The 25195-nt window shown below is 56.9% G+C and overlaps 1 protein-coding gene across 8 annotated transcripts in view; it reads right to left on the minus strand.

Annotated features, from left to right (window-relative positions):
- Nucleotides 1–10389: 10389 nt before the first annotated feature.
- Nucleotides 10390–25195, minus strand: part of AHDC1 (AT-hook DNA binding motif containing 1) — a 63470-nt gene continuing 48664 nt past the window's right edge. For all 8 annotated transcript variants that reach the window (XM_059135226.1, XM_059135227.1, XM_059135224.1 and 5 more), the window contains 2 exons: nucleotides 20146–25062; nucleotides 10390–10457 (listed from right to left, as the gene is read on the minus strand). In XM_059135226.1, coding sequence (XP_058991209.1) covers nucleotides 20189–24988 — 4800 coding nt within the window. In that variant the 5' untranslated portion in view covers nucleotides 24989–25062 and the 3' untranslated portion in view covers nucleotides 10390–10457; nucleotides 20146–20188. The remainder of the gene's footprint in view (nucleotides 10458–20145; nucleotides 25063–25195) is intronic.

Below are 25195 nucleotides of genomic sequence, written 5' to 3' on the forward strand. Positions count from 1 at the left end.
AGACAGTGCACACATAGACTGGCTTACCGGCACAGAGCCCAAATGTGAGCCCCAGATACACAAGCCTGGATGCCAAAGGTCCAGAGAGGGCAGAGGACATGGCCAAGGGTTGAGGGGTGCTCATGTGTTTATATGTGTTGGGGGGGCAGGGGGTGCTGTTGGCCTCTCAGAAACCAGGCCCTGAAGGAGGAGGCTGCTCTGGTTGGGGAGCTCTGGGGAGGGGGCTTTCTTTGCTCTAATCAGACTCCCAAGGCTCCAGGCCTTCTCCCTATTTATACCGCCACTGAGTGCCTCTGAGAATCTCACTGCCTCAGAATCATCCCCTGCAACTCCTTCTTTGTACAGAGGCAGAAGGGAGACCCAGAGAGGAATAGCCACTGACCCAGGGTAACACAGCAGACCCGGGAACGCACAGGGCTGCTTCTCCCAGCTGTGCATGCTAGCCCATGGGCCGGTTGGTCCTATCCTTCCTTCCCTTGGCACATTCTTTCTTTCTTCCTCCCAGGACTTCAGGATTTGACAATGACTCTTGCTTTTTTGCCTTTTTTTTTAAAAAAATTGTCTTCTAGGGCAGCAGAACCTAGAAGAGAAGAAAATTTGGTTTGGGGCCAAGGACTACTGGGGAGGTGGGATGGGGAGATGAAGTAGAAGGAAAGAAACTCAAGGAGCAAGGAAGGAGGGGAGGGACATGGAAGGAGGGAGCAGGGGGTAGATCTGAGAAGCATTGCTTCTCCTTTGCCTCCACCTCTAGCCTGGGCACCAGGGGTAAACGCTGAGCCCCTTGGGGACTGGTGCGGAGACAGCAGGATCAGAGTCTTGGAGGTTTTCTGGGTACATGTGTGATCTGCAGTGACCACACTCACCTCCTGAGAAATGAGGGAGGGACTGTGGGTGGGAGATCGGGTCTATGTTAACTTAGGGTACGCGGCCTCTTTAGAGTGTGCAGGTGGGGTGTGTCTGTGTCTCAGTCGTGAGTGTACCAGGAGTCCCTGTGTTTACCCATGAGCGTGTGGCAAGCAGACCTGGACTTCACTGGGTTGGAGCAGGATTATGGGAATGTGTGCATGTGTATGTTAGCGATAGGCAGAGGGAGACATTTGACCTGAAGGAATGGTGTGCACGTGTGTGTGTGTGGGGGGGCATAGTTGTGCACTTATGGGCTCTTGTGGAGGCTCTATTCCACGTAGGTGGGTAAGGAGAACGTGTCCAGCTCTGCACACTGTGTGTGTGGCTACGTTTGTGCCGTGTCAGGTGTTCGAGTTGCATGAGTGTTTGTGAAGCGTGTAACTGCAGATGTGTGTGGCAGTGTGCGCGTGTTGGTGACTGTTGTGAGGTAAGTGTGGAGTTGTCTGTGTGAGTCTTGGCCACGGGCTGTGTGTGCTGTTGTGTGTATTTGTCAGGGAGCAAATGTTAGGGAGCCATTCACATGTACGGTTGTATATTTTGGGGGATTGGGTTATACATGTGGTTCCTGAAGCAATACTTTGCTTATTTGTTTTTTGTTTGTTGTCAAACTTCCTACTTCCCTCACGGGAACATAACATAAACTCCGCGAGGGATGGAGAATTTTTGCTGAATTCGCTCACAGTCTCCCTGGCGTTTAGAAGAGTGCCAAAACTCAGTCGTCACCAGAACTGCCTTCTTGACTGAATGACAAAGGAGTGTGTGTACACTTGGCCAGGTGTGGGAAGTGGGTTCTAGGTATGAACTGTGTGTGTATCTGGGTGTGTGAATAGACACGTGTTGTGTCTAGGTGTGTGAGGTCTTAGGCCTGTGAACCAAGTGTGTGCATAGGTGCACACGTGTGTATCTAGGTGTGTGACTGTGGGCTTGAAGCTGCGGCCCTCATGTGAGCACGGCGGTGTTGGGGGACAGGGCTGTGTGTGTGCACAGTTGTGTGTGCATGTGCATGGGGGCGGGAAGGCGCTGTCGGCTGCTCCCAGCCTTCAGCACTCACTCAGCTTCACCCCAGGTCGCCTGCTGCGAAATGTCAGTGGCAGAGAAGCTAAAAATATCCGCTCTCCTCCTCTGCTCACTGCTTGGGCTGCTGGGGCTGTGGGGCCTGGCCGGCCCCTGGGGCCCTGGGGGGAGCAGAAACTGCTGGATGAGGGGCGGGGTCTGGGGTAAGAAAAGGAGGCTCTCTCTTCAGCACACTCCCTCCCCCACTTCTTCGTGGGCTCCAAAGTCAGGTCCCAGGCTCACCTCCATCAGGAGGCCCTCGAGAACCCCCCAGGAGCTGCCACATGCTCTCTCACATGTGCATGCGTATGCGTGTGTGTGTGTGTCCGTCCATCTGTGGTGTCCAGAGCTGCCTGGGAGAGAGATATGGCCTCCATCAGACAGGAGCTCATCTGAGCAGGACAGTGCCTCTTTTGTCCAGGGATTCCAGAGGACGTCGCTTCAGACAGGGGCTCCCAGGGTGGAGCGGGGTGGTGGTGGTGGTGAGCGGGATCTTTTCCCTCCATCTGGGGGCTCCCAGTAAAAGAGCTGGTGGTTTTCTCCCTAGAGCTGAGGGTCAGGGGATAGGGCACAGGACACATGGGCTCATCTGGCAGTTGTCATGGGGCCACTTGGACTCTCTGACCCCAAGGCACAGACGCTGACGCTCAGGGCGGGGAGGAGTCTCTGCTCTGCCCACACCCTGGGCCGGCATGTGTTTGTGCTACAGTATTTGTGTGGGAGCGGGTGGGACAAGTCAGGGCCCGTGGTCTTTCAGGGACCTGTGCCTTTTCACGTGTCGGGCTCCTGGGTGTGTCTTTGCCTCTGTCAGTAGTGTCAGTGACTGTCTGCCTTGGGCAATCAATAAAGCTTTGGAGAGTTGCGGGTTTCTGTGCGCTGTGTGCGTGTGGGTGACCCTGTATGTGGGGGCCCTGACGTAGACCAGCACACTCTAGCTGGGATAAACTGGGTTCGTGGGACAGTTGCTGGTGTGAACACATGGAGGGGGGTTCTGTATACATGTCAGTGTGTTTGTTTGTTTTAAAAATTGTATTTATTTGTCAGAGAGAGAAAGAGAGAGAGGGAGAGAGAGCACAAGCAGGGGGAGCAGGGGGGAGAAGCAGGCTCCCTGCCTAATGTGGGGCTCAATCCCAGGAGCCTGAGATCATGACCTGAGCCAAAGGCAGATGCTTAACCGACTGAGCCACTCAGGCGATCCCATGGGATGGTCGGTACCTATTTATCCTCTGTATCAAGATGTCGGTGTGTCTGGGTTTCAACCACTTGATTACTTTGTTTCTCTGTGTTGGTTTGTCTGTCTGGGTATCATGGTGTCAGTGGGCATCTCTGTGCCCATGTGTGTGTGAGTGCCTAACTCAGTTTAATTTTGTGGGTCTTTATGTTCACATGTCCCTGAGAATGTTGGTGTTCTCTGTGCGGGTTGAAATCTGTGCATAAACTGGGCACCCCCCTCCCTAGTCCCTTTCTTAGTCTCCCATCCTTTCTGTGTTAAAGACCTCAGGTTGAGTATGTGTGTGTGGTTGTGTGTGTGTGTGTCCATCAACTTTCCCCAGCTCCAAAGCCTCCAGGTCTGAGATCTGCCCTCCCACTCTCTCCTGGTTGGACTTGAGGTGGGAGCTGAAGCAAAGAGGGCAGGCAGGCACGGAGCCCACCCGCAGCCGGGGGCCAGGGCCAGGCTGCCATGAGGGCCCTGCCTCAGCTTTCCTCCAAGCAAGCGCTAAGCCAGAGCCTCGGTTACATGTAAACACCAGCTGTGTCAAGACAGCGCAGCTTCTTCTAGGTCAACAGACAGCTGTGGGGTTGCTAGGCAACCGCCTGGTTTCCCCCCCCATTAGGCCCCCCTCCCACTTTCTCTACCTGCAAACCCTCTGCTGGCTCCCCCGCCAACAGGGTACCTTCGCCAGGGTACCACCGTGCCCCTCCATGCCAATTAAAACAGTGGGGCTAAGGGGGCACGGGTCAAGGCTGTATGAAAGGGGACTCTGGGATCGAGGTGTGGGGAGGTGTTAACCATTCCAGTGCCTCTGCCCCAGTCCCCTCAGTCCTCAGCGCACACTGCATCACCAGGCAGACTACAGGCAGAGAGCTGAAGTGTTGGGAACTGATGCCCTCCTCTCCTGCAGGTCAAGCCAACACTGGAGCAATGAAAATGGAGAGAGGGATGTGGATTGTACTACTACTAAGATCGGTCAAGTGCCTTTGTGGCTCTCCCCCCACCCCCAGCCAAGCCTAAGGACAACAGATTGATGGGCCCTCTGGCGACAAAAGGGTTACGTTCCCCCCTTTATTTCCCACCCTCCCAGGATAGCCACCCCCATTCCAAGGCAGCACCTGCGCTCCCAGCTGCCTCGCCTGTTTGGTGCCCGCGCCCAGGCCCAGGCGGGGCAGCCCCTGCAGTGTCCCAGGCCCTCGCTCCGCCCTCGCACTGCTTCGCACCACGGGTCTGGGCCTTCTCCCGGGAAGTCGAGGCCACAAGGGTCCGGGGAGCCAGGTCTCCTGACCGTCCCCCAGGCCTCCGGCCTTTGGAGTGGGGGTCGACGGCCGGGCAGCGGGCCTGAGTGACTTTGGAGGAACTGGACGAAGGAGCGGGAGGAGGGAGCCCGGCTGGCCAGAGGGCAGCGCCCCTGGCCGACCCATTAGTATGCTGCCGCGCTCTGCGCTCCATGGCAACCGCTCCCCCCGCCCCGCAATCCGCGCGGAGCCAGCCGGGCAGCCCCGGGCGCAGTGCGCACCTCTCCTCCCACAGGTGGCGGCGCGCACGGGCGGGTACGCACGCACGCACGCACGCACGGGCACGCACACTCGGGGCGCCTGGGGGCTCGCCGTGGGCGCCAGGTGCGCTGGGGCCGCGCTGCTCCCCACTCCAGGCTCCCGCCGCCTGTGGGCGTGTCCCCAGGTACTCCGGAGTGAGCCCCGAGGGGGGTTGTGTACCTGAGGACGGTCCGCCTTTGCTGGGCGTGTCCCTCAGTGCTCCTGTCTTGCCCTGGTTTGGGTTGTCCTTGAGGGTATTTGCCTGTCTGTGCTCATTTGCGTCCCTATCCTGAATATATGTGGCTCTGGGTGTTGATAGCTCAGGTGTAACAGAGTGTACCTGGGCCTTTGGACATCTGTGTTCCAGTGAGTGATTGTGTCTGCTATCTTTAAGCCTGTGTGTCTGCCCAAGACTGAAAGTGTGCTTATGTTTGTTTCCATTTGTGTGCCCATGGCTCTGGGTTTTCCTCTAGAAAAATGCACTGATTGTGCCTGTGACTGTTTTGGTGTGTGCCTGAATAAGTATTCATCAGTTTGTGTGTTCATGACCCCTTGGTATCTGCATGTGACCCTCTGTCTGGCACCCTTGGGTTTCTGGGCTTAGCAGTGTGTTGAACTGCGCACCTGTGTATATGTCCCTGAGAACCCATCTCTCCATGTATGTCATTGTGCGTTCCTGTGAGCGACCCCAGTGTGTCCTGGAGTGTGGCTGTGTGTCCAGGGGCTGCTGGCTCTGTGCCCTCCTTGGCTTCACTCCCTGCTGCCTGAGTGAGCTGACACCTGCTCCCTGAGCACTGGGCCCCTTCCCCCCACCTGGCAAGGACAAGGAAGGACACGGAGACAGAGTCAGACATGGAGGCAGAGACAGACTTAGAGTGGGGACAGAGAGCCAAGTAGGCTGGAGAGGTGGTGACCCAGAGTCATGTGATCAGCCTCTGAGCCCAAGACCCAGAAGAAAGAAAGAGAATGCCAATATCCGGACATCAGAGAGAGGGAGACCCAGAGTCACACAGAGACCCAGAGCACCAAGTCCGGAACTGCTGAAACAGACCAGAGATCAAGGATGTGGCTCCCCAGCCTCCCTCCCTCGCTCTCCCTCCCTTCCTCCCACTCTGGAGTTTCCAGCCCCAGCTGTGCCACCTCCACATACCCGGAGGAGCAGGAGCAGAGTTCTCCTGGCCCTGGGAGTCGGTGCCCTGGGACTGGAAACCAGTATCCTCCTTGCAGCAGCTGGCTGTATGTGTGTTTGTGTGTGTGCATGTGCGCTGGTGCCTACCTTGTGCACAGCCCTTCCCCATCACACCCCCTTCATCCTGTTGTTTACCTTTTCACAGGTCCAGCTCATGCACATCTTTATGCACATGCCACATAGGCAGCCACACGCATTCAAAGTTAGATACATGCCCTAGGTCTCCTTCTCTAACTCATCTACAAGTAGGGCCAGAGGCCCCCTGGCCACCTCCCCTGCCCCAAGCACATAGCAACCAGCATGTCTCACCCTCCTAAGATCTCCCAGCTAGACATTCACCACCCTTCGGCAACCTCCAAGGGCAGCTATCCCCCTGCCACACATAGGCAAAGACAAAAGACCAGTCTGTCAATTCCAAAAGATGATACACTCAAAGGCAGGCACCCCATCTGTTTTGTTCACTGTTGCATCCCCAAGTGCCTGGGCTATTGCCTGAAATCCTGTAGGTGCTTAAGAAATATTTGTTGAATGAATGTGTTTACAGTGCCTCTAACAGTCACTCGGAAAACCCATAGTAATTTACAGCCACTCGGTGAAAAGCACTAATGGATACCACAGTGCATACACAAGAAAAGCATCTTACAAACACCTGAACACCTAGGATAACACATTAAATATAGGTGTGTGCACACAGGTAGCTGCTTGTGTGTAAACACTCAGCACAATAGCTGGGTTAGTGGTTCTCCACTTGGCACATCAGAACCATCAGTGTAAGCTTTTAAAAATTTCATCGCCCAGACCCCATCCAGCCCAATGAAATCAGAACTTCTGGGCTGAGAACCACTGATCTCCATGAATGGACCTGAAAATGTAGACATGTGGGTTATTACCAGGGATGTGAGTAGAGTGGGTTTTCACTTTTAATAGGACAGCAAAGCAAGCAGACTCGACAACAAATTATTTGGGTTTGAACTCTCCTTTTATCACAATGAGTGGTCTTTGTAAATTACCTCTCTATGAGTTGAGTTTCCGGTCTGTAAAACAGGAGAATAATTACAATAAAGCCTTATCATAGAATTGTTGTGGAGATGGCATGAATTTTATATAGTTTAGAATAGTACCTGGCACATAATTAAAGAAATGATTTCCTATTCTTGTTTTTTTACTTAACCTTTAAGTGAATCTTTTTTCTGTGTGAATTTTTTCAGCAGGATTTTTTTCTTTAAATTGTTATGAAAGAGGAAGTCTCAGACTACTTCTTCCCACTTCCCATGTGATCTTGGACAAGTCACTTACTCCAGGTCTCTGAACCTGTCTTCTCATCTATAAATGGGATGAGTATCTTCTCTACCTCAAGGATTGTTTTAAGGAATAAAAACAGGGAAGTATTTACTAATGGTGGTGAAACCCAAACATCTGGGACCCACATTGTCTTGATGCTTTTTGCAATCAGGTGCAGGGCTGTGGCTGTGGTAAGGCTGAAATTTCTGAAAGAACAGATCAGAATAGGGTGACCCCCCCCATCCCTGCCCCACCCACCTGGACAGGGTCAGAGAGCCTTCCATCCCAAAGGCTGGGCCCTTGGTCCTGGCAGATCTCCCAAGTCTGCTCTCCAAGATGCACCTCTGCCCTCCTCACCCCTTACTAAGCCACAGACTGAGCCCCTCCTTTCCCTGAGCTCCTGTTCTCTCCTCACCCACCCCCCCAACTTCACTTTCCAGGAGCTCCCTCTCCAACATTTTCTCCCAGCCCAGAAACTGTAGCTCTACTCTTTGCAGTGAATCCCCACCTTCCTCCAAAACCCTCTTCAAGTTAATGAGCCCCCTCGCTGGGCTATAATCACCTCCCTAAACTCCCATTTCCTTCATGGGCTGTCCCTCCCAACCCCCACCAATTCCTGGGCACACAAGCTTTCATTCCTTCTCTCCCCATTTCAAGTAGAGCCCTAGTCCCTTCCACTGAATTCCCCCTCCTGTCCCTTTCCTCACAGAAACTCCTCTGGGCACCCTCCCCCTACGGAGCCTTCAGAGCACCGCCCCCCCAACCTGCCCCAACCTGGACAGTGACCCCAAGCTGCTTCTGCTTCCTCAGCAGTGACGAACACACTTATTTTCTCCCTGTAGGCGATTCAGGGGCTGAAAACAAGCTTCTGTCACCTCCTGCACTGGTTTCTTCCATGCCACCTACTCCAACCAGCCTCCTCTGGGCCCCAAAGTGACCTTGCCAAAGCCCCCTCCCGGTCCTCTCCCCCTGCACAAAGTGCAGACCTACCTACTGTGGTGGCCACCTGCCCCACCGCCCCCACCCCAAGGCCTTTGCACATGCTGTTTACTCCTCTGGGAACAAAAGATCCCCTTCCCGACTCTTACTGGGTCTTACTGCTCCCTGCCTCCGCTTGCAACAGCATACTAGATTGTGGCCTTGAGCTTGTGTTGTCTTTGCCTCACCAGGGAGTGTGGTGACAATGTTTTCATCTGAGAGTTGGGGACACATAGAGGGACTTGGGGGGGGTGGATAAGCCTCACATTCGGCAGAGAGGCTGTGGTTTTGGGGGATTGTTTTACCTGCCCCATCTGAATCCTCAGACATCCTCTCTCAGGTAAGGGTCCCCAGAAGCTGGGGGTGTGTGTCTCTCAGAGGGTTCCTCAGGGTCTCCCTGATCTTCAGTGGGGAGACAGAGAGCCACAATCAGCAGCTGATCTATGGGAAAAGCTGCTTGCTAAAGACCAGGCAGCCCAAAGTGGGCATTAATTTGATTAAGGGCAGTCAAGAGCTCCCAAAGTCAGGGAGTGGGGAACAATTTAGCCTTTCCAGGTCCACCAGAAATATGCACAGGATTGAGTTTTCTTTATACATAGTTTACAAATGCTGGGAGGAAACAGACCCAGCATTTGGGGTTCAGGGTAAGAATGGGGAAGGCAGAAATATTGGGGTTACTGGCCTAGTCAAACTCTGGACTTTGCACAGGCAGAAGCAGGTACATCAGGTGTGCTGAGGCAAAATGGGGGCCTGAAAGCCAAAGGACCTGGGGTGAATGAGAGATAAACAGGGGGTACTCCAGTCCTTGTGGGAAAAGGGGTTCCCCCATAAGAGTTCTTGGGCTTAGGAAGGCATGAGCATCTCAAAGACAGGTGTCCCCTGAAACAGAGGAGAACTGTAGGGCCCAGAAGCTGGGATGACACAGTACAAATGAAAGGGCTGGAGTCGGGGTGGGGGGGTGGGGTGGGGTGGGAGGTTGGGGGAACCAGGTGGTGGGTATTAGAGAGGGCACGGATTGCATGGAGCACTGGGTGTGGTGCAAAAACAATGAATACTGTTACGCTGAAAAAAAAAAAATTAAAAAGAAAAAAGAAAAAAGGGCTGGAGTCAAGAGACCTGGGATCTAGGATGGAATGAGAGGGTCCAGAAGCAAAGAAATTTCGAGACCTGATTTATAACAGGGATCCCTCCAGGAGAGGACACATAGGACTTGAGGGGAGAAGGGGAGAAGAGGGGTCTAAGACGCCAGCATTCCTGTACTTGTGGGATCCTAGGACATGGGACACAACATGGGTTTCAGAATCAGGGGAGACCCAGGACCAAGACAGGGTCTAGGAGGCAGAATCCCTGGGTCTGGGACCTAAAGCATGGGCAGGGGCCAAGAAGCCCTGGGGAGCAGGCTGGGATCCCCTTGCGGCAGGGGAGACCCAGGGCCTGGGCTGTAATCTGGGAGGGGTCTGGTACCCTCCAATGCAAAGCTGTCTCAGATCTCTGGCAGAAGGTGGGAACACATGAAGGGGTATTTCAATTCTGGGGAGCCAGTGTCTGGTGACAAAACCCAACCATGCCTTCCATTCCATCCACCCTTCACTCACCCCCTCACCCCCTTTCACAAGACACGAGGTGTTTTTTTTTTTGTTTTTTTTTTTTGCTTTTTTTCATTTCTTTTTAATACAAACTTGGATCTTTGGGTGTGTCCTGCCAAAACAGAAAACAACAACAACAACAGAAGAGAAAACCCAAAAGAGTGAAAAATAAGAAAGAAAGGGAAAAAAAAAAGCTCCCGCAAGAGGTTCTGCCCCTCCCCCCCACCATGCGAATTTGCACACCACGGGACCACAGCAGGTTTACAGAATGCAATATACAATCCACGATTTATAATAAAACAGTATATACAATAAATAGGATATTGTTCATTTTTGTCAAACGACCTGTAGATAAATGTCTCAGTGCATACTTGCAGGGGCTCTGGACACCTCGGGGGGGCCCCCGCTCGCAACCTCTTGCACACGCTCGCGCGCTCTCTCGCTCTCTCTCTCTTTTTTTTTTGTCTTTTTCTAAAACTGTGTTTTGTTTTTAAGTTTTGTACATTTTTAAAAAGTATTTACAATTGCTGGTTTTGTGCAGAAAGGGCTCACCTTCGGCTTCTGCGTGGAGGAGATGGGCGGGGAGGGGTGGGGTGGGGAGATGGTAGTGCAAGGGGGACAGGTGGGGTGGGGGGGGGAGGTGGAGGGGCAAGCGCTCCTGCCAGAGGACAATGCGGACGCTGGGAGGGATCTTGGCGTTGGTTTTCTGAAAGCTGCAAAGAAACACAAAAGAAGAAGCAGAAGTCAGTGGTGGGCACAGACACTGAGCTCTAAGAACAGAGAGGCTAAGAGTGGGACCCCCACTCAGTTCCTACCAGGATTCTGGGAGAAGCTAATCACATTGTTCCTTCTCCCGGAGCACTCCAAATAGCCCCTAGTGAGACAATGGACTGTTCCTGGTCTTCTCGGAACTCAGGTTCCCCATTTGTAAAACAGGTCTGTATCCACAGCCCGCCTCCCTGAGAGGGGAAGGAGGCTCCTGGCGAGGGGTTGGGTTTCCGGGCAGCGCAATCTGCCAGAGACTTGGGCTCTTGAGTCAGACACAGCTGAGTTCGAATGCCAGCACCACCCCTGGACAGCTCTAGGATGCTGGGCAAGTCAGTGCATCTCCATGAGCCTCAGTTTACTCATCTGTAAAAAGTTGATAATCAAACTATCCCATAGGTTTGTTGGGAGGATTCAGAGGCTTAAGATGGCTTAAGCCTGGTACAGGAAACATAAGAAATGATGCTGATTATACACCATTATTATTTTCCTGGGGCCTGAGCCAGCTAGGTGCCCCAAGCCTCGGTTTCCTCATGTAACAATGAGTTTAGTAATTCCTCCAAGCTAGGCTATTTGAGGAATGACACAGTGGGGAGCAAAGGGCTTGAGCACAGACAGGTATGAACTGCACACCTGTGCACTTTCATTTCTTCTAATTCCAACCCTTTCCCTGTGCCCTCCAATGCCGTTCGGTTCCTTCCAAAGGCAAGGTGACGGGGATGTTTGTCTGAATAAAGGAATAAAGAAATGGCCTAACACAATACCATCTGTGTTTGGCTGCTGAGGCTCAGAAACTTCCAAGCTCCCAGACCCTACAGTCACCAGATGCTGGAGCTCTGAAGTATCCCTTCTCCAGGCTTTGCAGAGGCTAGTGGGAAGATGCCCAGAGGGACAGGGATGGACTCCGTTATTCTCAAGACCCTGTCCCTGCACTCGGTGAGTGACCAGCCCACCAGAATTAAGGGGTGGGGGGAGCTACAACTGCCTTCTAACACCCCCTAGCAGAACACCCCCCCTCCCCCACGCCTGCAGGAAGCAGGCGGCCACAGAAAGCCTTTCCTCTTGTCCTTTCTTGGCTCCCCTTCCCAACAGGGCCACATTTAAATTCTGCTCAGCCTCGGCTGCTGTCTGCTGGGCAGTCAGCCCTGGGGAAGATTTTTGTCCTGAGGCTGGACTTGCCAGGACTCCCCCCACCCCCGACCCAAGGCCAGGGGAACCAGGTGGGCTCCCAATAGGTAGAGGCAGCCCCCATCCCAGTCTATCAGCCCAGGTGGCAAGCAGAGGCTGCAGGGAGCGAGGGAGCAGAGGATAGAGTATCCATCCAGGATGGAGGATGGAGCGGAGGATGGGGGAAGGGGTGCGCCTCTTAGGGTGCAGTTGCATCAGAACCGGGGCAAATGGTGGAAAAGCAGCTCTTGGGGCCAGGGGTGCCAATGGGATGGACAGTCCTCCAGTTCGGGTGATAAGCAGACCACCTGGAGCCATAAGGAGGGTATCCATTAGGGCCAGGACGACTATATCTGGGGAATGTGTTCAGCCAGGGCGTGGGGGGGGTGGGGTGGGCTAGAGGCCTTTTCTGTAGGGCAGCTTTACTTCGGCTGAAGAACAGCTGCCAAGCTAAGGAACCTCTGCTGGGGCGACAGGTAGAGTGTGCCTGGGTGACAAGTGAGGGGGAGATTCAGGACTGGCTGCCCCAAACCACTCAGCAAGTGGACTATACTAAGCCCCAGCCTTCCCTGCTCCCCAGAAGGGCCCCGGGGCAGGCTGGGAGCCTCTGCACAAATCCCTGTTGCCCCCGCCCCCTCCGGCCCTTAGCCACTGCCAGTGACCCTCTCCAAGCCAGGTCTCCATGGTGATCTCAGCCCAGCAGGCAGCTCCTGCCAGAACTGTTCCCGCGGTGCCTGCGGCCAGGCAGCAGGGAGGCTTTTTCCGCCCTCTGCTCAGCCCTCCCAGTCTCACCTTCCTCCTCCCCCTGCCCTCCCCACCTTTCAGGACTTGGCCAGCATCTGGGGGATGGTGGGGATGGTGGGGGTGAGGGCTGGGGAGAGAGTCAACTCCAGAGGGTCCTGAGCCGGGAGAAGGGAGGATCCCCCGTAGCCCCGTGAGACCCTGACCTCACTGGGTTCAACTCCACAAAACAGAACTAAGGCTGTGGTGCCAGGCGAGGCCCCACACTGGGCAATGGGGACACAGCGCAGGAGGCAGATCTGGCCCCTGCCCTTGAGGGGCTCATGGAGTCTAGAGGGAAGCAAAGCAGACCCCAGAACCAGCAATCCCAAGGCAGAGAGATGGGGGAGGTGCCAAGGGATGTCCGGAGGGCTCCAGGAGCACCAAGCGGGGCACCTAACCCTGCCTTGGCAGGAGGAACCCTTGCTTTTCAGGCCACTGTTGAGCACGGTGCCCAGCACACGCTGGGGTCGAGACGGTGCTGACTGAATGCCAGAGTGATGACCGCTCTAAGTCTGAGCGGCTCGGCGCGGTCCAGCTCAGGTCTTGCACACCTCCAGGATGCCTCCTAAGGCCACCCTGTTACCATAGCTACTGGTGCACTTCTCATTCCCTTCCACGCTCCTCCAGGGCAGAGACCTGTATGCGGTACCTCTCTATCCCCAGTGCCAGCCTGAGCCTGGCGCCCCAGGACACCAGCCATTGTTCCTGAGACTTAACCTTTTAGTGCCTCTATAATCGAGGACTGCAGAGCCACATTCTACAGAGTCCTCAGGGCCCAGCAGTTTTATTGGCTGAGGTGCCGAGGTGGGAAGCGGTCTCTGCCTGTCAGGAGGGGCTGCACTGGGAGCATCATCAGGGGCTAGCTGAGCAGGCACTCGCAGTGCTCAGCTCACGTATAAATCAGGCCGTCCACGGAGAGCAGCTCTCCCCCCAGAAGGCGCACACATCCGTGCACTCATTCCAGCGACCAGCAGACAGGTATTCACGCCCACTGACTGCCAGGCCGGGAGCTATGGTCTCACTTCCACCTGCAGATCTCTGCCCTCCAGAAAGGGGTCTAACACAAACAAGGCAGTAGAGCAGAAGTCAGAGAGAACGCGTGAGCGTCTGAGCTGGGTGTGCTGTGTCACCTAGGGCAAGTCCTCTCCCTCTCTGGGATTCAGTCTTTAAGTAAAGTAGGGGGCTGAACAGGTCATGGGGGAGCTTAGGAAGACAGGGAACATGCACAGCAGTGAGCAACCAGACTAAAGGAGCCGATGATGTGGTGAGGACATTCCTGGGAAGGGCTGTCATGGATGCATAAAGGGCTGGAGATTAAGTGGGCCTGGGAAAGATCCTGGAGCGCTTCTTGGAGGAGGTGACACGTGAATGAAAGATAGGAACTGACAGGTGGGAGATGGATGGTGGGCAGGAAAGGGGGAGCCCAGACCAGGGAAAGCTAGGGACAAGGCACAGGGCACACTGGGGTAAAGAAAGCTCCCTCCTAATTCCACATTCTAGGGCGGGAAAGGGATGGTATGTGAGGAGGAGGTCAGGGCAGAAAAGGAAGAGCAGAATATCTGGAATACCAGGCTAGTGGCTGGGCCCTTACTTTGCAGGCAAGGAGACTGGAGGGGCGGGGCGGGGCGGGGTGTGTGTGTGTGTGTGGAGGGGATGCAGTCGACAGATGGGAAGCAATGGAGGCACAGGAGAAAATGGGCTGGAATCCATTCATCCAGTAAATATCTGGGGGACTCCAGACACCATGCGTCCAGAAATGCTGAAGAACTAGCACTCTGGGGGCCACAATGAGGGGAACAGATGGGGGCTGGGGGCAGGTTTCAGGGCAGCAACACGGCAGCCACTGGATGACTGACCCAGGACTACAGTTCTGAAGCTTTAAATTTGTTCAAGACCCACTTTCTCTTTTTTCACTTTCTTTTTTTAAAAAAATAAAATAGGCGGGGCACTGGGGTAGTTCAGTGGGTTGAGCCTCTGCCTTTGGCTCAGGTCATAATCTCAGGGTCCTGGGATGAGCAGGGAGCCTGCTTCCCCCCCACCCCCACCCCCCGCCTGCTGCTCTGTCTACTTGTGTTCTCTCTCTCTGTTAAATAAATAAATAAAATCTTAAAAAAAAAAAAAAAAAAGGCTCAGAGCACCTGGGTGGCTCCGTGGGTTGGGCCTCTGCCTTCGGCTTGGGTGGTGATCTCAGGGTCTTGGGCTCCAGTCCTGCATCGGGCTCTCTACTCAGCAGGGAGCCTGCTTCCCTTCCTCTCTCTCTGCCTGCCTCTCTGCCTACTTGTGATCTCTCTCTCTGTTACATGAAGAAATAAAAAAATCTTGAAAAATAAATAAATAAATAAATAAATAAATAAATAAATTAAAATAAAATAGGCTCTACATCCAGCGCAGGGCTTGAATTCATAACCCAGAGATCAACACCCGAGCTGAGATCAAGAATCGGACACTTAACCGACGCCCCCAAGACTCATTTTCTGAATTTCTGGCTCCAGGAAGCTTTTGCAGCCTGCCCTGCTCATGGTTCAAGGTGGGGGGTCCCTGGAATTTCCAGGGGGCCCATTTCAGACCCTGTCCTGGAGAATGATGCTCCCACGGAGACTTTCAGTGGACACCTGTTGACAGCCCGTGAACTCCACGAGGGCAGGACACCGCTGGTCACATTCCGTGGTCTCCCCAGCAGCAGATATAGTGCCTGGCCTGGGGCAGGTGGCTGGTGTTCACGTGTGTTGAGCACAGACTTAACCTACTTCGCCCTGCCCTCTAGCACAGAGGGCACTACGGCAGCAAAAGTGATGGCGACAAAGATGGCAAGTCCGCCAAGATATAACCATGGCGTGTTTACAAAGACACGAGGCACCGAGAGAGGGGATTGATGTAAGGACCTGCGTGGGAAGGGTTTCTGGCTGACGGGGGTCATGTAGAGGTCTGGGTCCTGCTGCCCATCAGGCTTTAGGTCCCTTGGCAGGGGGCGGGGTGTATATGTATTGGTGACTTACCTTGCCTCGGGGGCCCCCCAGGGAGGAATCAGCCCAGTTGCTAAGGCCAAAAACTAGGTGGTGATTCAGAGCCTCCCACCAAAGGACCCACACCCACGTGAGACACAAAATCCTTCCTACGAGACAACAGGGACAGCAGGTGAAGGAGGCTGGCTACCCACAGAGTCCTGAGCGAGGAGGAAAGGGTCAGAGGTGTGTATGAGTCACACAGACTGGGTGACAAAATTCAGCTGGTGGGAGGCATTCGTCCACCCATGTACCATCCACTGACTACATGCTTACTGTGTGCCAGGGACCGGGCTTCATGGGTAATCTCATTAATTCTCACTAGAGACACAGCAAGGTGATGTGACTCACCAGGTCACGTAACTGGTAAGGGATGGAACCAGGCCCTGCACAAACGCTGGTCTGTGCCTCCGGCATGCTCCTCGCTGGCCCCCTCCATTTCCAGGGCCTCACTCCCTTGGGCTCTTCCGGGTCCACAGGGATGTGGGGAGATGGGAGAGGAGGAGTGTGAGAGAGTATGTTCACAGGGAGATTGTATTTCCAGGAAATGAAGGCTTAGAACAAGAAGGCTTGGCCTGAAAATGGCCGCGGGAGAGGCAAGACATAGGATGGGAGGGAGGACGACTTCAGAGTGTGAAGAGAAGCCCACAAGAGGCAGGGCAGGAATGGCTGACCCCTGACGTGAGGGCTCCTTGCTCAGAGCCAGAGGCAAGATCAAGTGACCTCTTAAGGCTTCAAGACGCAGAAGAGACAAAGCCCGGAGCAACTGGGGCCTGGCCCAGGTCCGGGCATGCCTGCTGACCCTGGTTGGCCGGAGGCCTTGGAAACTGCTTCCTGCTCTGGTTGGGCCCCAGGCTGGTGTAACCTTGGAGGACCTGTGACATTTCTCTTGGCCTCAGGTCCATGCCGGAGAGGGAATAAGGCGGAGAGGGGGACTCCTGAGCACCTTGGAGGGCCCTTCCCAATGGCACAGGGTGTGGTAGGACTGACTTCAGCTATGAGGGCCCAATGTGGAGTCGGTCTCCCTAGCTGGGTTTTCCACCTCAGGGTCTGGAGAGGTCTGCGCTGGGACCCCAGCACTCCCCGCCCTCTTCCTCTTCCCTCTGTTCTACCAGCTCAGCTCCCAGACCAAGGGGGTTCCACATTCTCCATTCTGGCTCCCTTGGGCTTTCCTCTTCTAATTCATAGTGGGGTGTGACCCTCCCCTTGCCCACAGTTACCTCTGCCTAGAACACCTTTCCCCTCAAGTCTCTGTCCATCCAAATCTTGCCTATTCAAAGCTGAGCTTAAATGCAGCGTCTTCCACAGAACCTCAAAATCCGCTTAAAATGTCAGACCCAGCGTACCTGGGTGGCTCATCTGGTTGGGCAACTGCCTTTGGCTCAGGTCATGATCCAAAGTCCCAGAATTGACTCCCGCATTGGGCTCCCTTCTCGGCGGGGGGTCTGCTTCTCCCTCTGACCCTCCCCCCCCATGCTTTCTCTCTCGCTTTCAAATAAATAAAATCTTAAAAAATAAAATAAAATGTCAGACCCTGAAACATTTGAGTGTCCAACCAAAGTGTCATTTTGCAGATGGGGAATCAGTAGGTGTGGGGTGTTCAGAGAGTGGTATGGCAGGGTACCCAGGTTCTGGGTGGGAGGGGCATTACTGGGTTCGAATCCCGACTCCACCAGACTAACTTTGGATCCCCTGGGCAAGCTTCCCAGCTGCACCCACTTCCTCAACTCTCTGATGGGGTGACAAGGGGCAGGCACTACCGTTTCCAGCCTGCCATGAAGGCTTAGTGGGGCAGTGTTGCATGAAGGGCCCAGCACAGACGTAGGTCCCTTTTCTCACCAAAAACTCTTGAGAGATGACCTGTGACCTGAGCACCCACCTTCCTAGTACACAAACTTTGTTTCTCCCTGCCTTTGGGCACCTGCCACTTGCCACCAGCTGTTTTCCGGTTCTTTGTGTACCTGTTTTATCTTCCCGGGGTGGATGCTGAACTCTTGAGGACAGGACCGTGTCTGCTTTGTCTCCTCTGTGCCTGGCATCAGGACAGGCAGCAAAAGGCTCAAGATGTGGGGTGGAGCTGAACCCGTGCTTCTCCAGTGCCCAACACCCAAATGCTCACTGCCTGCTGGCGAATGAGGTCTCCCTCCTTCAGCCCTTGCTCTGGGGCGGGGGTGTGTGTGTGTGCTGTATGTGTGGGTATGGGGGTTAGCCTTCTAGCTGATAACTTCAGTGGCTCCCCACTGGGTTTGGAATATAGTTCAAACTCCTTCCGGTGCCCTGCCCACATGATCTGACCCTGCCTGCTTTGCCTGCTCACTCAATGAGTAATTACTATCCTCTTATCGGTTCCTCAAGGTTGAGCTCCTTCCTGCCCCCCGCTTCACCCACTGCTGTTCCCTCTGCCCAGAATGCCCTTCCCACTCCCTGTCTAGCCGGTGTCCCTTCATCCTTCAGGTGTCGACTTCAGGATCTGGTCAGCCTGCTGCAGGCTCCCGAAATCTCCTCGCAGCCCTTCCTATGATAATCCTTACCAAATGCCTTGTGTCAGCCTACATACTGTCTTTCTCTCTCAACTGAAAGCCCTCTGAGGACCAGGACTTCATCTGTGGTGCTAAGTGGGGTGTCCCCAGTGCCTGCTTCGTGGCAGGGGATGGACAGATGTCTCCAGAACTGAATGCATCAGTCTGAGGACAGCACTATCAACTCCCAGCCCTGAGTGGGGAGTGTGGCCAGAATGTGGGGCTGGATGGCATCCCAGTTCCTCCTGTGTTCAGGCCTCACTGGATGGTTCCATTATGTATCTCACTGAGCTGTGACCTGCTCAAACACCCAGCCCCCACACTCGTTTTATTTTCCCATCCAGAGCCCAGGAGGAACGGTTTTTGGATTATTTCACATTTCTGGATTATCCACGAGACATCTCCCCTCCAGTGAGGAGGATCAAGAGTTTGACATTTTAAACCCTAAGCAGCTTCTCCCTGGCCTGCTTCAGATCTGCAGCTCTGCGGCTTGCAGTGAGGCGCATGGGGAATGGAAGGCCATTTTAATCTTGGCCTGGCTTCATTAGGAGGAAAATATGCTGCCAAAAAAAAAAAAAAAAAAGGAAAAAAAAAAGAGAAAGTTTGGTCCACTGTCCATGCCACGCAGAATTGCAAAACCTACGAGATGATCAAAGCCAAATTTCTTGAACAGATGGGGAAACAGAGGCCCAGGGCCAGAGGGAGTAAAAGTGTGGTCAAGGACACGAAGCATGTTGATGGCCAATTGGGGAATGGTCCTTCCCTAGGCCTCCTAATTCCCACGTGCTGCCCCTGGCCACCTTCAGGCACCAAGGGACCTGGGGTCAGGCAGAAAGGGGATAATAAGTTTCCACTGACACAACTTCAGGACCTGGAGTCACCCTGGCCTTGAATGGCCTCCCCAGCACAGGGATGGGACTTTCCAGGAGCCCTGCTGTTCCTTCTCCAGGAAGAGGCTCTCCCAAGAGGCTGCGGTGGCAGCAGGGGTGGAGGGCGAAGGGCTCAGACAGGCCCCTAGGCCACTTCCCCAGCACCCACCACATCCGGGGCAATTCTGTCCAAACAGAACTGTCCAAGCAGTGGGATCTGATAGGCCAGTTGTGGCTGTGTTTCCTGGAGTACCTTGTGCTTTGAAAAAATGATTCCTCTGACCTTGTCCCTTTTAACCCATTTTGGGGGCATTTCCCCTCTTTTATTTTCCGTTTCTGAAAACAAAACCTTGAGAATACTAAAACTTTGACTCTACCTCATGAGGACACCATGCCTGATAAAACACAGGATCAAAACATCCAGCAAAATTTAACTGAACTCTTGGAAAAGCATTTGGCTGTAGGAAAGGGAGACTGGCTTTTCTTAGGCAGGAACTATCCAGCCTGGGGATGGAGCCGCTGGGTGGGTGGGGGCTGGTCAGGCACAAGCAGGACCTCAGCCTTCCTTGTCCACCTCCGGATCCCCATCCCACTTGCCTCCGACCACTGTGAGCCCCGCCTCGGGTCAGAGACAGTGAAAAATAATCTTTGGGTGGGCCCTGAAGGAGACCAGGAAAGACACTTCAGACCATTTTGTAAAGCCCTTGCAGAGTGTAACCAAGATATAGTGACCACACCCTCAGCCTGGCCCTGGCCAGGCACCCTGAAGTAAATGTGGCTCCTAGAGAAACTAGCTAGCCAGGCTGGGTCAGCACCCTGGGTGGGCCCTGGAGGCCAATTATCCACCCTGCTTCTTTCACTCTCCACTCATCTCCCACGGGGCCATGCAAATGTCCTCCCTGGCAAGAGGTCATGGGGTGAGTGTTTCCGGGGATTCAGGTAGCACCTGCCCAGGACCTAGCACAGGCAAGGGAAATAAATATTTGACGAACTGAACCAGATGGCCCCATCCAACCTAGGGTTCTCCAACCATCTCAGTTACTGAATGTCCGAGTGGGTTCCCCACCCGAGCACCCCACCTCTTCCCGAAGACTGTCCCCAACATCTAACCCCAGGCGCCTTCCTGAATCCCAACTTCCTCTTATTGGGGTGCCTGATCTTGTCCTTAAATCCTCCTTCTCACTTCTGTACCCCTTCCCCTTGCCCGAGTGCTAATGTCCTCATCGCCGCCCCCCCGCCCTGCCCCGAGACGCCTACCCAGGCCTCTCCCCACTCTACCCACACCCCCAGACTCACCCAGGAACAAAACCTCGAGGTCCAGTCGGCATTTCAGTTGGCACTACAGGGAGGTGACGGTGAATGTGTCCTCGGGGTGAGGTTCCGCCATGGGCCCCAGGAAGCCGCTCTTGGGGCCCCCACCCAGGCCGGGATGCGCCTGCGGCATGAAGCCTGGATACCTGTAGGCAGTATCCTGCAGGGGCAGCAGCGAGTCCCTCGGCACAGGGGACAGGGTCAAGTCACTAAGGAGCGGGCAGCCATAGCCAGCGGCGGCGGCGGCAGGGCCACGGGGTGGGCCAGGTGGCCGGGCCATCTCCAGTGGCTCCTTGTCGGCCTTGGGTGTGGCTGGCGGGCTAGCCAGGTGTGGGGCACTGAGGCACGCGGCCTCCGTCCTGCCCAGGAAGTCAGCCAGCAGCCCCGTACCCACCTTCCCTTCATAGGGTGGGCTGCGGGCAGCTGAGCCTGGCGGGTACCAATAAGCTGTGCCCTTGCAGCTGGGGGAGTCGTAGTGGGGCTGGCCCAGTGGCAGGTCCCGGCAGCTAAGGTGGGCCTGGGCAGCAGCTGCGTGGCCCAGACTGGCCCCCTGGAGCCCATGTTTGAGGGGCTCACAGGCAGCCAGCTTTGTGGGTGGCGGCCGCAGTTCTTCCTTGAAGCCCAGCGTGGGTGAGCAGGTGGGTGAGTACGCCTTCTGCAGACCAGCGTCAAACACCGTGGGTGGGTGCGCCAGAGGTGGGAAATGCTTGCCGTCTAGGTCAGGGGCACCCAGGCTGGGCGAGTCGCAGTGGAAGCCTTGGCCGAAGGTGCCGTCAGAAGGAGTGGACGGGTTCATGGAGTAGGGTCCCATGAAGTCACAAGGGTCTCGCTCACCCACACCGAAGGCCCGCGACTGGGAGGGCAGTGGCGACATGCTGCTGTCCCCACTGTAGTAGTCCAGGCCGAGGTCTGGGCTGTCCTGGAACAGGGGGTTGACGGGCTGTGGCTTGGGGATAAACTTGGCTTTGGCGGCCGCCCCGCCCCGCTCCTTCTTAGCTGAGCAGGCCCCACCACCCCGTCCACCTCGCGGCTGCCGGGGCCCGGTGCTCCGTTTGGATGGGTAGCCTGAGGCAGTGGCTGAGGCAGAGGACGGGAAGCCCAGGTGTGAGGCCTCGAATAGGTCCACCTTCTTCCGCCGTCCACGGCCCGGCTTTGAGCTGCTCTGGAAGAGGACGCTCTGGTTCCAGTTGTAGCCGGGGGCAGAGGATGCCTCGTTCCAGTCCATCATCAGTTTCTCCAGGCTGGATAGGCTTGACTGGCCCTCGCTGCTCGAGGCCTCGCTGTTGGCGCGCCGGAAACCGCCGCCGACCGGCTGATTGAACTGGGTGCTGTCGGAGGACGATTCCGAGAAGGTCTCGGACACAGCCGTCTGCTGCTTCACTTTCTGCGGCGTGTAGTTGGAGATGTCCAGGATCACGTTGGGCTCGCTGACATGGCAGTCGAAACCAGGATTGTAGAGCTGACTAAAGGCCTCTGAGGCCCAGTCCAGGCCTCCATAGCCCTGCCGGAAAGGCCACTGAGAAGCCCCCGCAAACTGCCGACAGTTTTCAGGCGAGGGCTGGAAGGAGGACGAGGAGGAGGAGGCGGCAGAGGCAGCAGAGGTGGCCGAGGCCGTGGTGCCCTTGGGTACCATGTAGCCACCGGGAGAGACGGTGCTGGCCCGGCTGTCACAGCGCAGGGGTGTGGGGGCGGACCCGGAGAAGGGGGCCCCCTCAGAGCTGTTGAAGAAGGAGGCCTTGCCGGGTGGCAGGCAAGGGCCACCCGTGGGCGGTGGGGCGTAGCCGGCGCTGTGGGCGCTGCTGGGAGAGGCAGGCAGGCTATTGCCACTGCCGTAGGCGAAGCTGCAGTCCTTGCTGTTAGCACAGTCCTGGCCCGTGAAGGGCTTTGCTGGGGCGAAAACGCTCTGTCCGGCCCCATAGCCACCGTACTGAGGTGGGTAGGTGGTGGCGGGCGGGTGGGCGGTAGGCGAGCGGGCCACAGCTGACGGCGGGGGAGCCAGCTTTGGGAAGGTCTCGGATGCCCGGCAGTCTGAAGTGGCTGGAGTTATCCCGTAGCTTGCCGCCCGGCCTGGCGGGAAGGTCTGGCGAGTGGGCAGGACGGGCTGGAAGGAGGGGTCCGCACCGGCCCCGCCGCTGCCCACGGCCACCGGGCTGGCCTTGGCCCCCCGGCTGGGGAAGGTGGCCAGGCCCCGCTGGGCAGGTAGGGTGCTGGTGGGGGGCCCTGCGTAGGCGCCTGATGCCTTCCGGGACTCGGGACGAGAGGCTGAGAGGGCGAAGTCTAAGAGGTCGGAGGAGTCATCCGAATCGAGCAGTGAGCGGAAGTAGCCGGTGAAGAGGTTCTGGCGCTCCTGGCTGAGCTCGGTCTGGCCCGCGGGCGCGCTGGTACCGTAGTAGCTGCTGCGGCCCGAGGCCCCACTCTCAAGCCCAGTGGAGGCAAAGGCCTGGGCCTCGGTCCCCTGGAACCCACAGTTTCGGCCAGCTTGCCCTCCTGGGTGCCCATGGTGAGGGGCCCAGCCACCACCCTTGTCCCCGGCCCACTCAGCGCCAGCCTCCCCAAAGCCTGGGCCACTAGGCACCTGCTCTGGGAACAGAGTCCCATTCTTTCGGGACCGCCTTTTGCGTTTTGGCTTCCCGGTCATGGCATCCACCTCCCCTCGGCCCCTTTTGCGTGGGTGCCCCAATTCGGTGAGGCTGGGACCCCCAACACCAGCAGCTGCCACCGCCACCACTTTCTTTTTCTTGCCGATGCCCTCAAAGAAGTCACTGAAGGAGCATCGGGCCGCCTTGGCAGCATGGCCCCCGCCCCGGCCACCGAAACCGCCTGCTTTACCGCCCCGCCGTCGGAAGCCCTGCACCCGGTGCAGAAAGTGGGAGATGCTCTGCGTGTCGGGTGCCTGGTGTACTGACTCGGGCTCGCTGGGTGTCCAGCAGCGGGGGGGTGAGCACCGCCCAGCGCACTGGCTCTGGCGGTTCAGGAAGGCCAGCTTGGCGAGCACGTCGGAGTACTCAGCCTTACTGTCATTGGCGTCTGCTGCATATGATGGCTGGGGGGAGGCCAACTTCTGCTTCCGCCGCCGCCGTTTCTTCACCTCCGGCATGGCCATGGTGGCCGCAGCCACGGTGGCCGCTTCCGCTGCGACCACTGCTGGCTCCTTGGGCTTGCCGGGACCCAGCAGCAGGTTCTTCGGAGGGCGGCCGCGCTTCCGCTTAAGAATAATGGGCATCTCCCCAGGGGGGAAGACCACCACCACGTTCCGTCCATTGTTCTTCATCTTCAGCAGTGGGGTGGGCTCCGCGGACACGCGCAGGCCCAGCTCCTTGCCCTCTACGCTCAGACTGCTGCTCAAAGAGGACACCTTGTAAGTGGTCTTGTTCCGCCGCCCCAGCGACACGGGGATTTTGGCCATCTTCACCACCATGCGCCGCACGCCCCGGCACTTGCCTCTGCGGGCGGGGACCACGGGAGTCTGGGAAGATTCTGGCTCCAGCTCTGGGACCGGGGCCGGGCCTGGCAGGGCGGGAGGTGGTGGAGGCGGTGGTGGCGGGGGCTCAGCCAAGGCGGCCGCCAGCCCCGTGGGCATAGGCAGGGGCAGCAGGCGGCCCTCCGGTCCGGTGTCAGCCTTGCGCCCCCGTCCAGCTTTCCGCCGGCGACACAGGATCTTTGGCCTATCAGTGCGCCGCAAGGCGTACTTGGGGTGACCCTCAGGCCCGTGGGGGCCATGGGGTGAACACAAGTCCAGGCGTAAGGGCTCACCCAACGGGCAGGGCCCCAGGGGCTGCTGAGGCTCCAGACGGCGGCCAGGGACGTCAAGCAACTTGGGCAGCGGGTCGAGTGCCTGAGGGTCGAGCAGCTGCGACTCCAGGGAGTCGGGCAGGGTATCCAGGGCCTGGAGCGCCAGGCCTGGTAGCCCCAGAGGATCAGCAAGGGGTTGCAGGGGTGGCAGCTCCAAAGCTTCCCCAAGCGGCTCTAGTGCCTGTGGGTCCAGGAAGCGGGGCTGGGGGTCCAGGAGCTGAGGCTCTGGCTCAGGAGATGGTGGCTCAAGGGCCTGAGCCTCCAGCAGCTGGGCCTCGGGGCAAGTGAGGGAGGCCAGCTCGCTGAGGATGTCGGCGTCAGCGAGTTCCGAGTAATCAGGGCCGTCTGGCTCAGGCTCCGGGGGCAGCCCGGTGGCTGCGGCTGTGGCTCCGGGACTGTGGCCTTGGCCAGGCTGGGGGCTGTCCCTAGGCTCGGGCTCAGGCTCATACAGGGGATGGCTGGGCCTCTCTGACTTGGCGTGGGGGGCAGCCCGCTCCTCGGGGCTGCGGATGCTGTTGGCCAGGCTGGGTGAGGAGAAGAAGCTGTACTGAAGGTCACCGGGGGGTGGGGCAGGGGGGCGGCTGAGTCTGAGGCCACCGCAGTCCAGGTGCACACCACTGTGCTGCAGGTCCTGGGAGAGCCGTGTCAGGTCCTTCATGATGTCAATCAACCGCACTACTGGACGCAGCTTCACCCGCCCGTTGTCCCAGCGCCGTTGGGAGCTGTTGCTGTCTCCCGCGGGGGTGGGGCAGCGGGCTTGGGAGACCGGACGGGCTGCCCTCGGGGGCAGCGGGTCGTCCCCCTTGGCAAGGACTGGTGGGCGCCGGGTGCTGGGGTCCCGGCGTGGGGGTGGGCGTGGGTTCTCAGAGAAGGTGTGGGCGAAGGCCTTGTCAGGTGGGCTGGCAGGGGGCCGGGTGGGAAGCAAGGGCCGTGGGGTGGGGGGGCCGCCGGGGTAGTACTTGGGCTCCCGGAGGTAGTCAGGAGAGCTGCACACGGCACTGGAAGTCACCACCAGGCCCTGGGGCTTCACACGCATCCTGACCTTGTCCTCCGCGGGCCGCCGGGCGGGGCCGGGGCTGACATGAGGGTGCGAGAAGCCGGGACCAGGACCTGTGGGGCAGGACGGGCAAGAAGGCCCTCATGGAACGCCCAAGACCTTGGCTTCCCACATCCTCAGGGAGGCCCTGCCACCCCTCCTGGGAGTCCCCTCAAACCCTATTCCCCGCTTTGACTTCCAGCCTTT

Source organism: Mustela lutreola, chromosome 10, assembly GCF_030435805.1.
Source record: "Mustela lutreola isolate mMusLut2 chromosome 10, mMusLut2.pri, whole genome shotgun sequence".
Classification (NCBI taxonomy): domain Eukaryota; kingdom Metazoa; phylum Chordata; class Mammalia; order Carnivora; family Mustelidae; genus Mustela; species Mustela lutreola.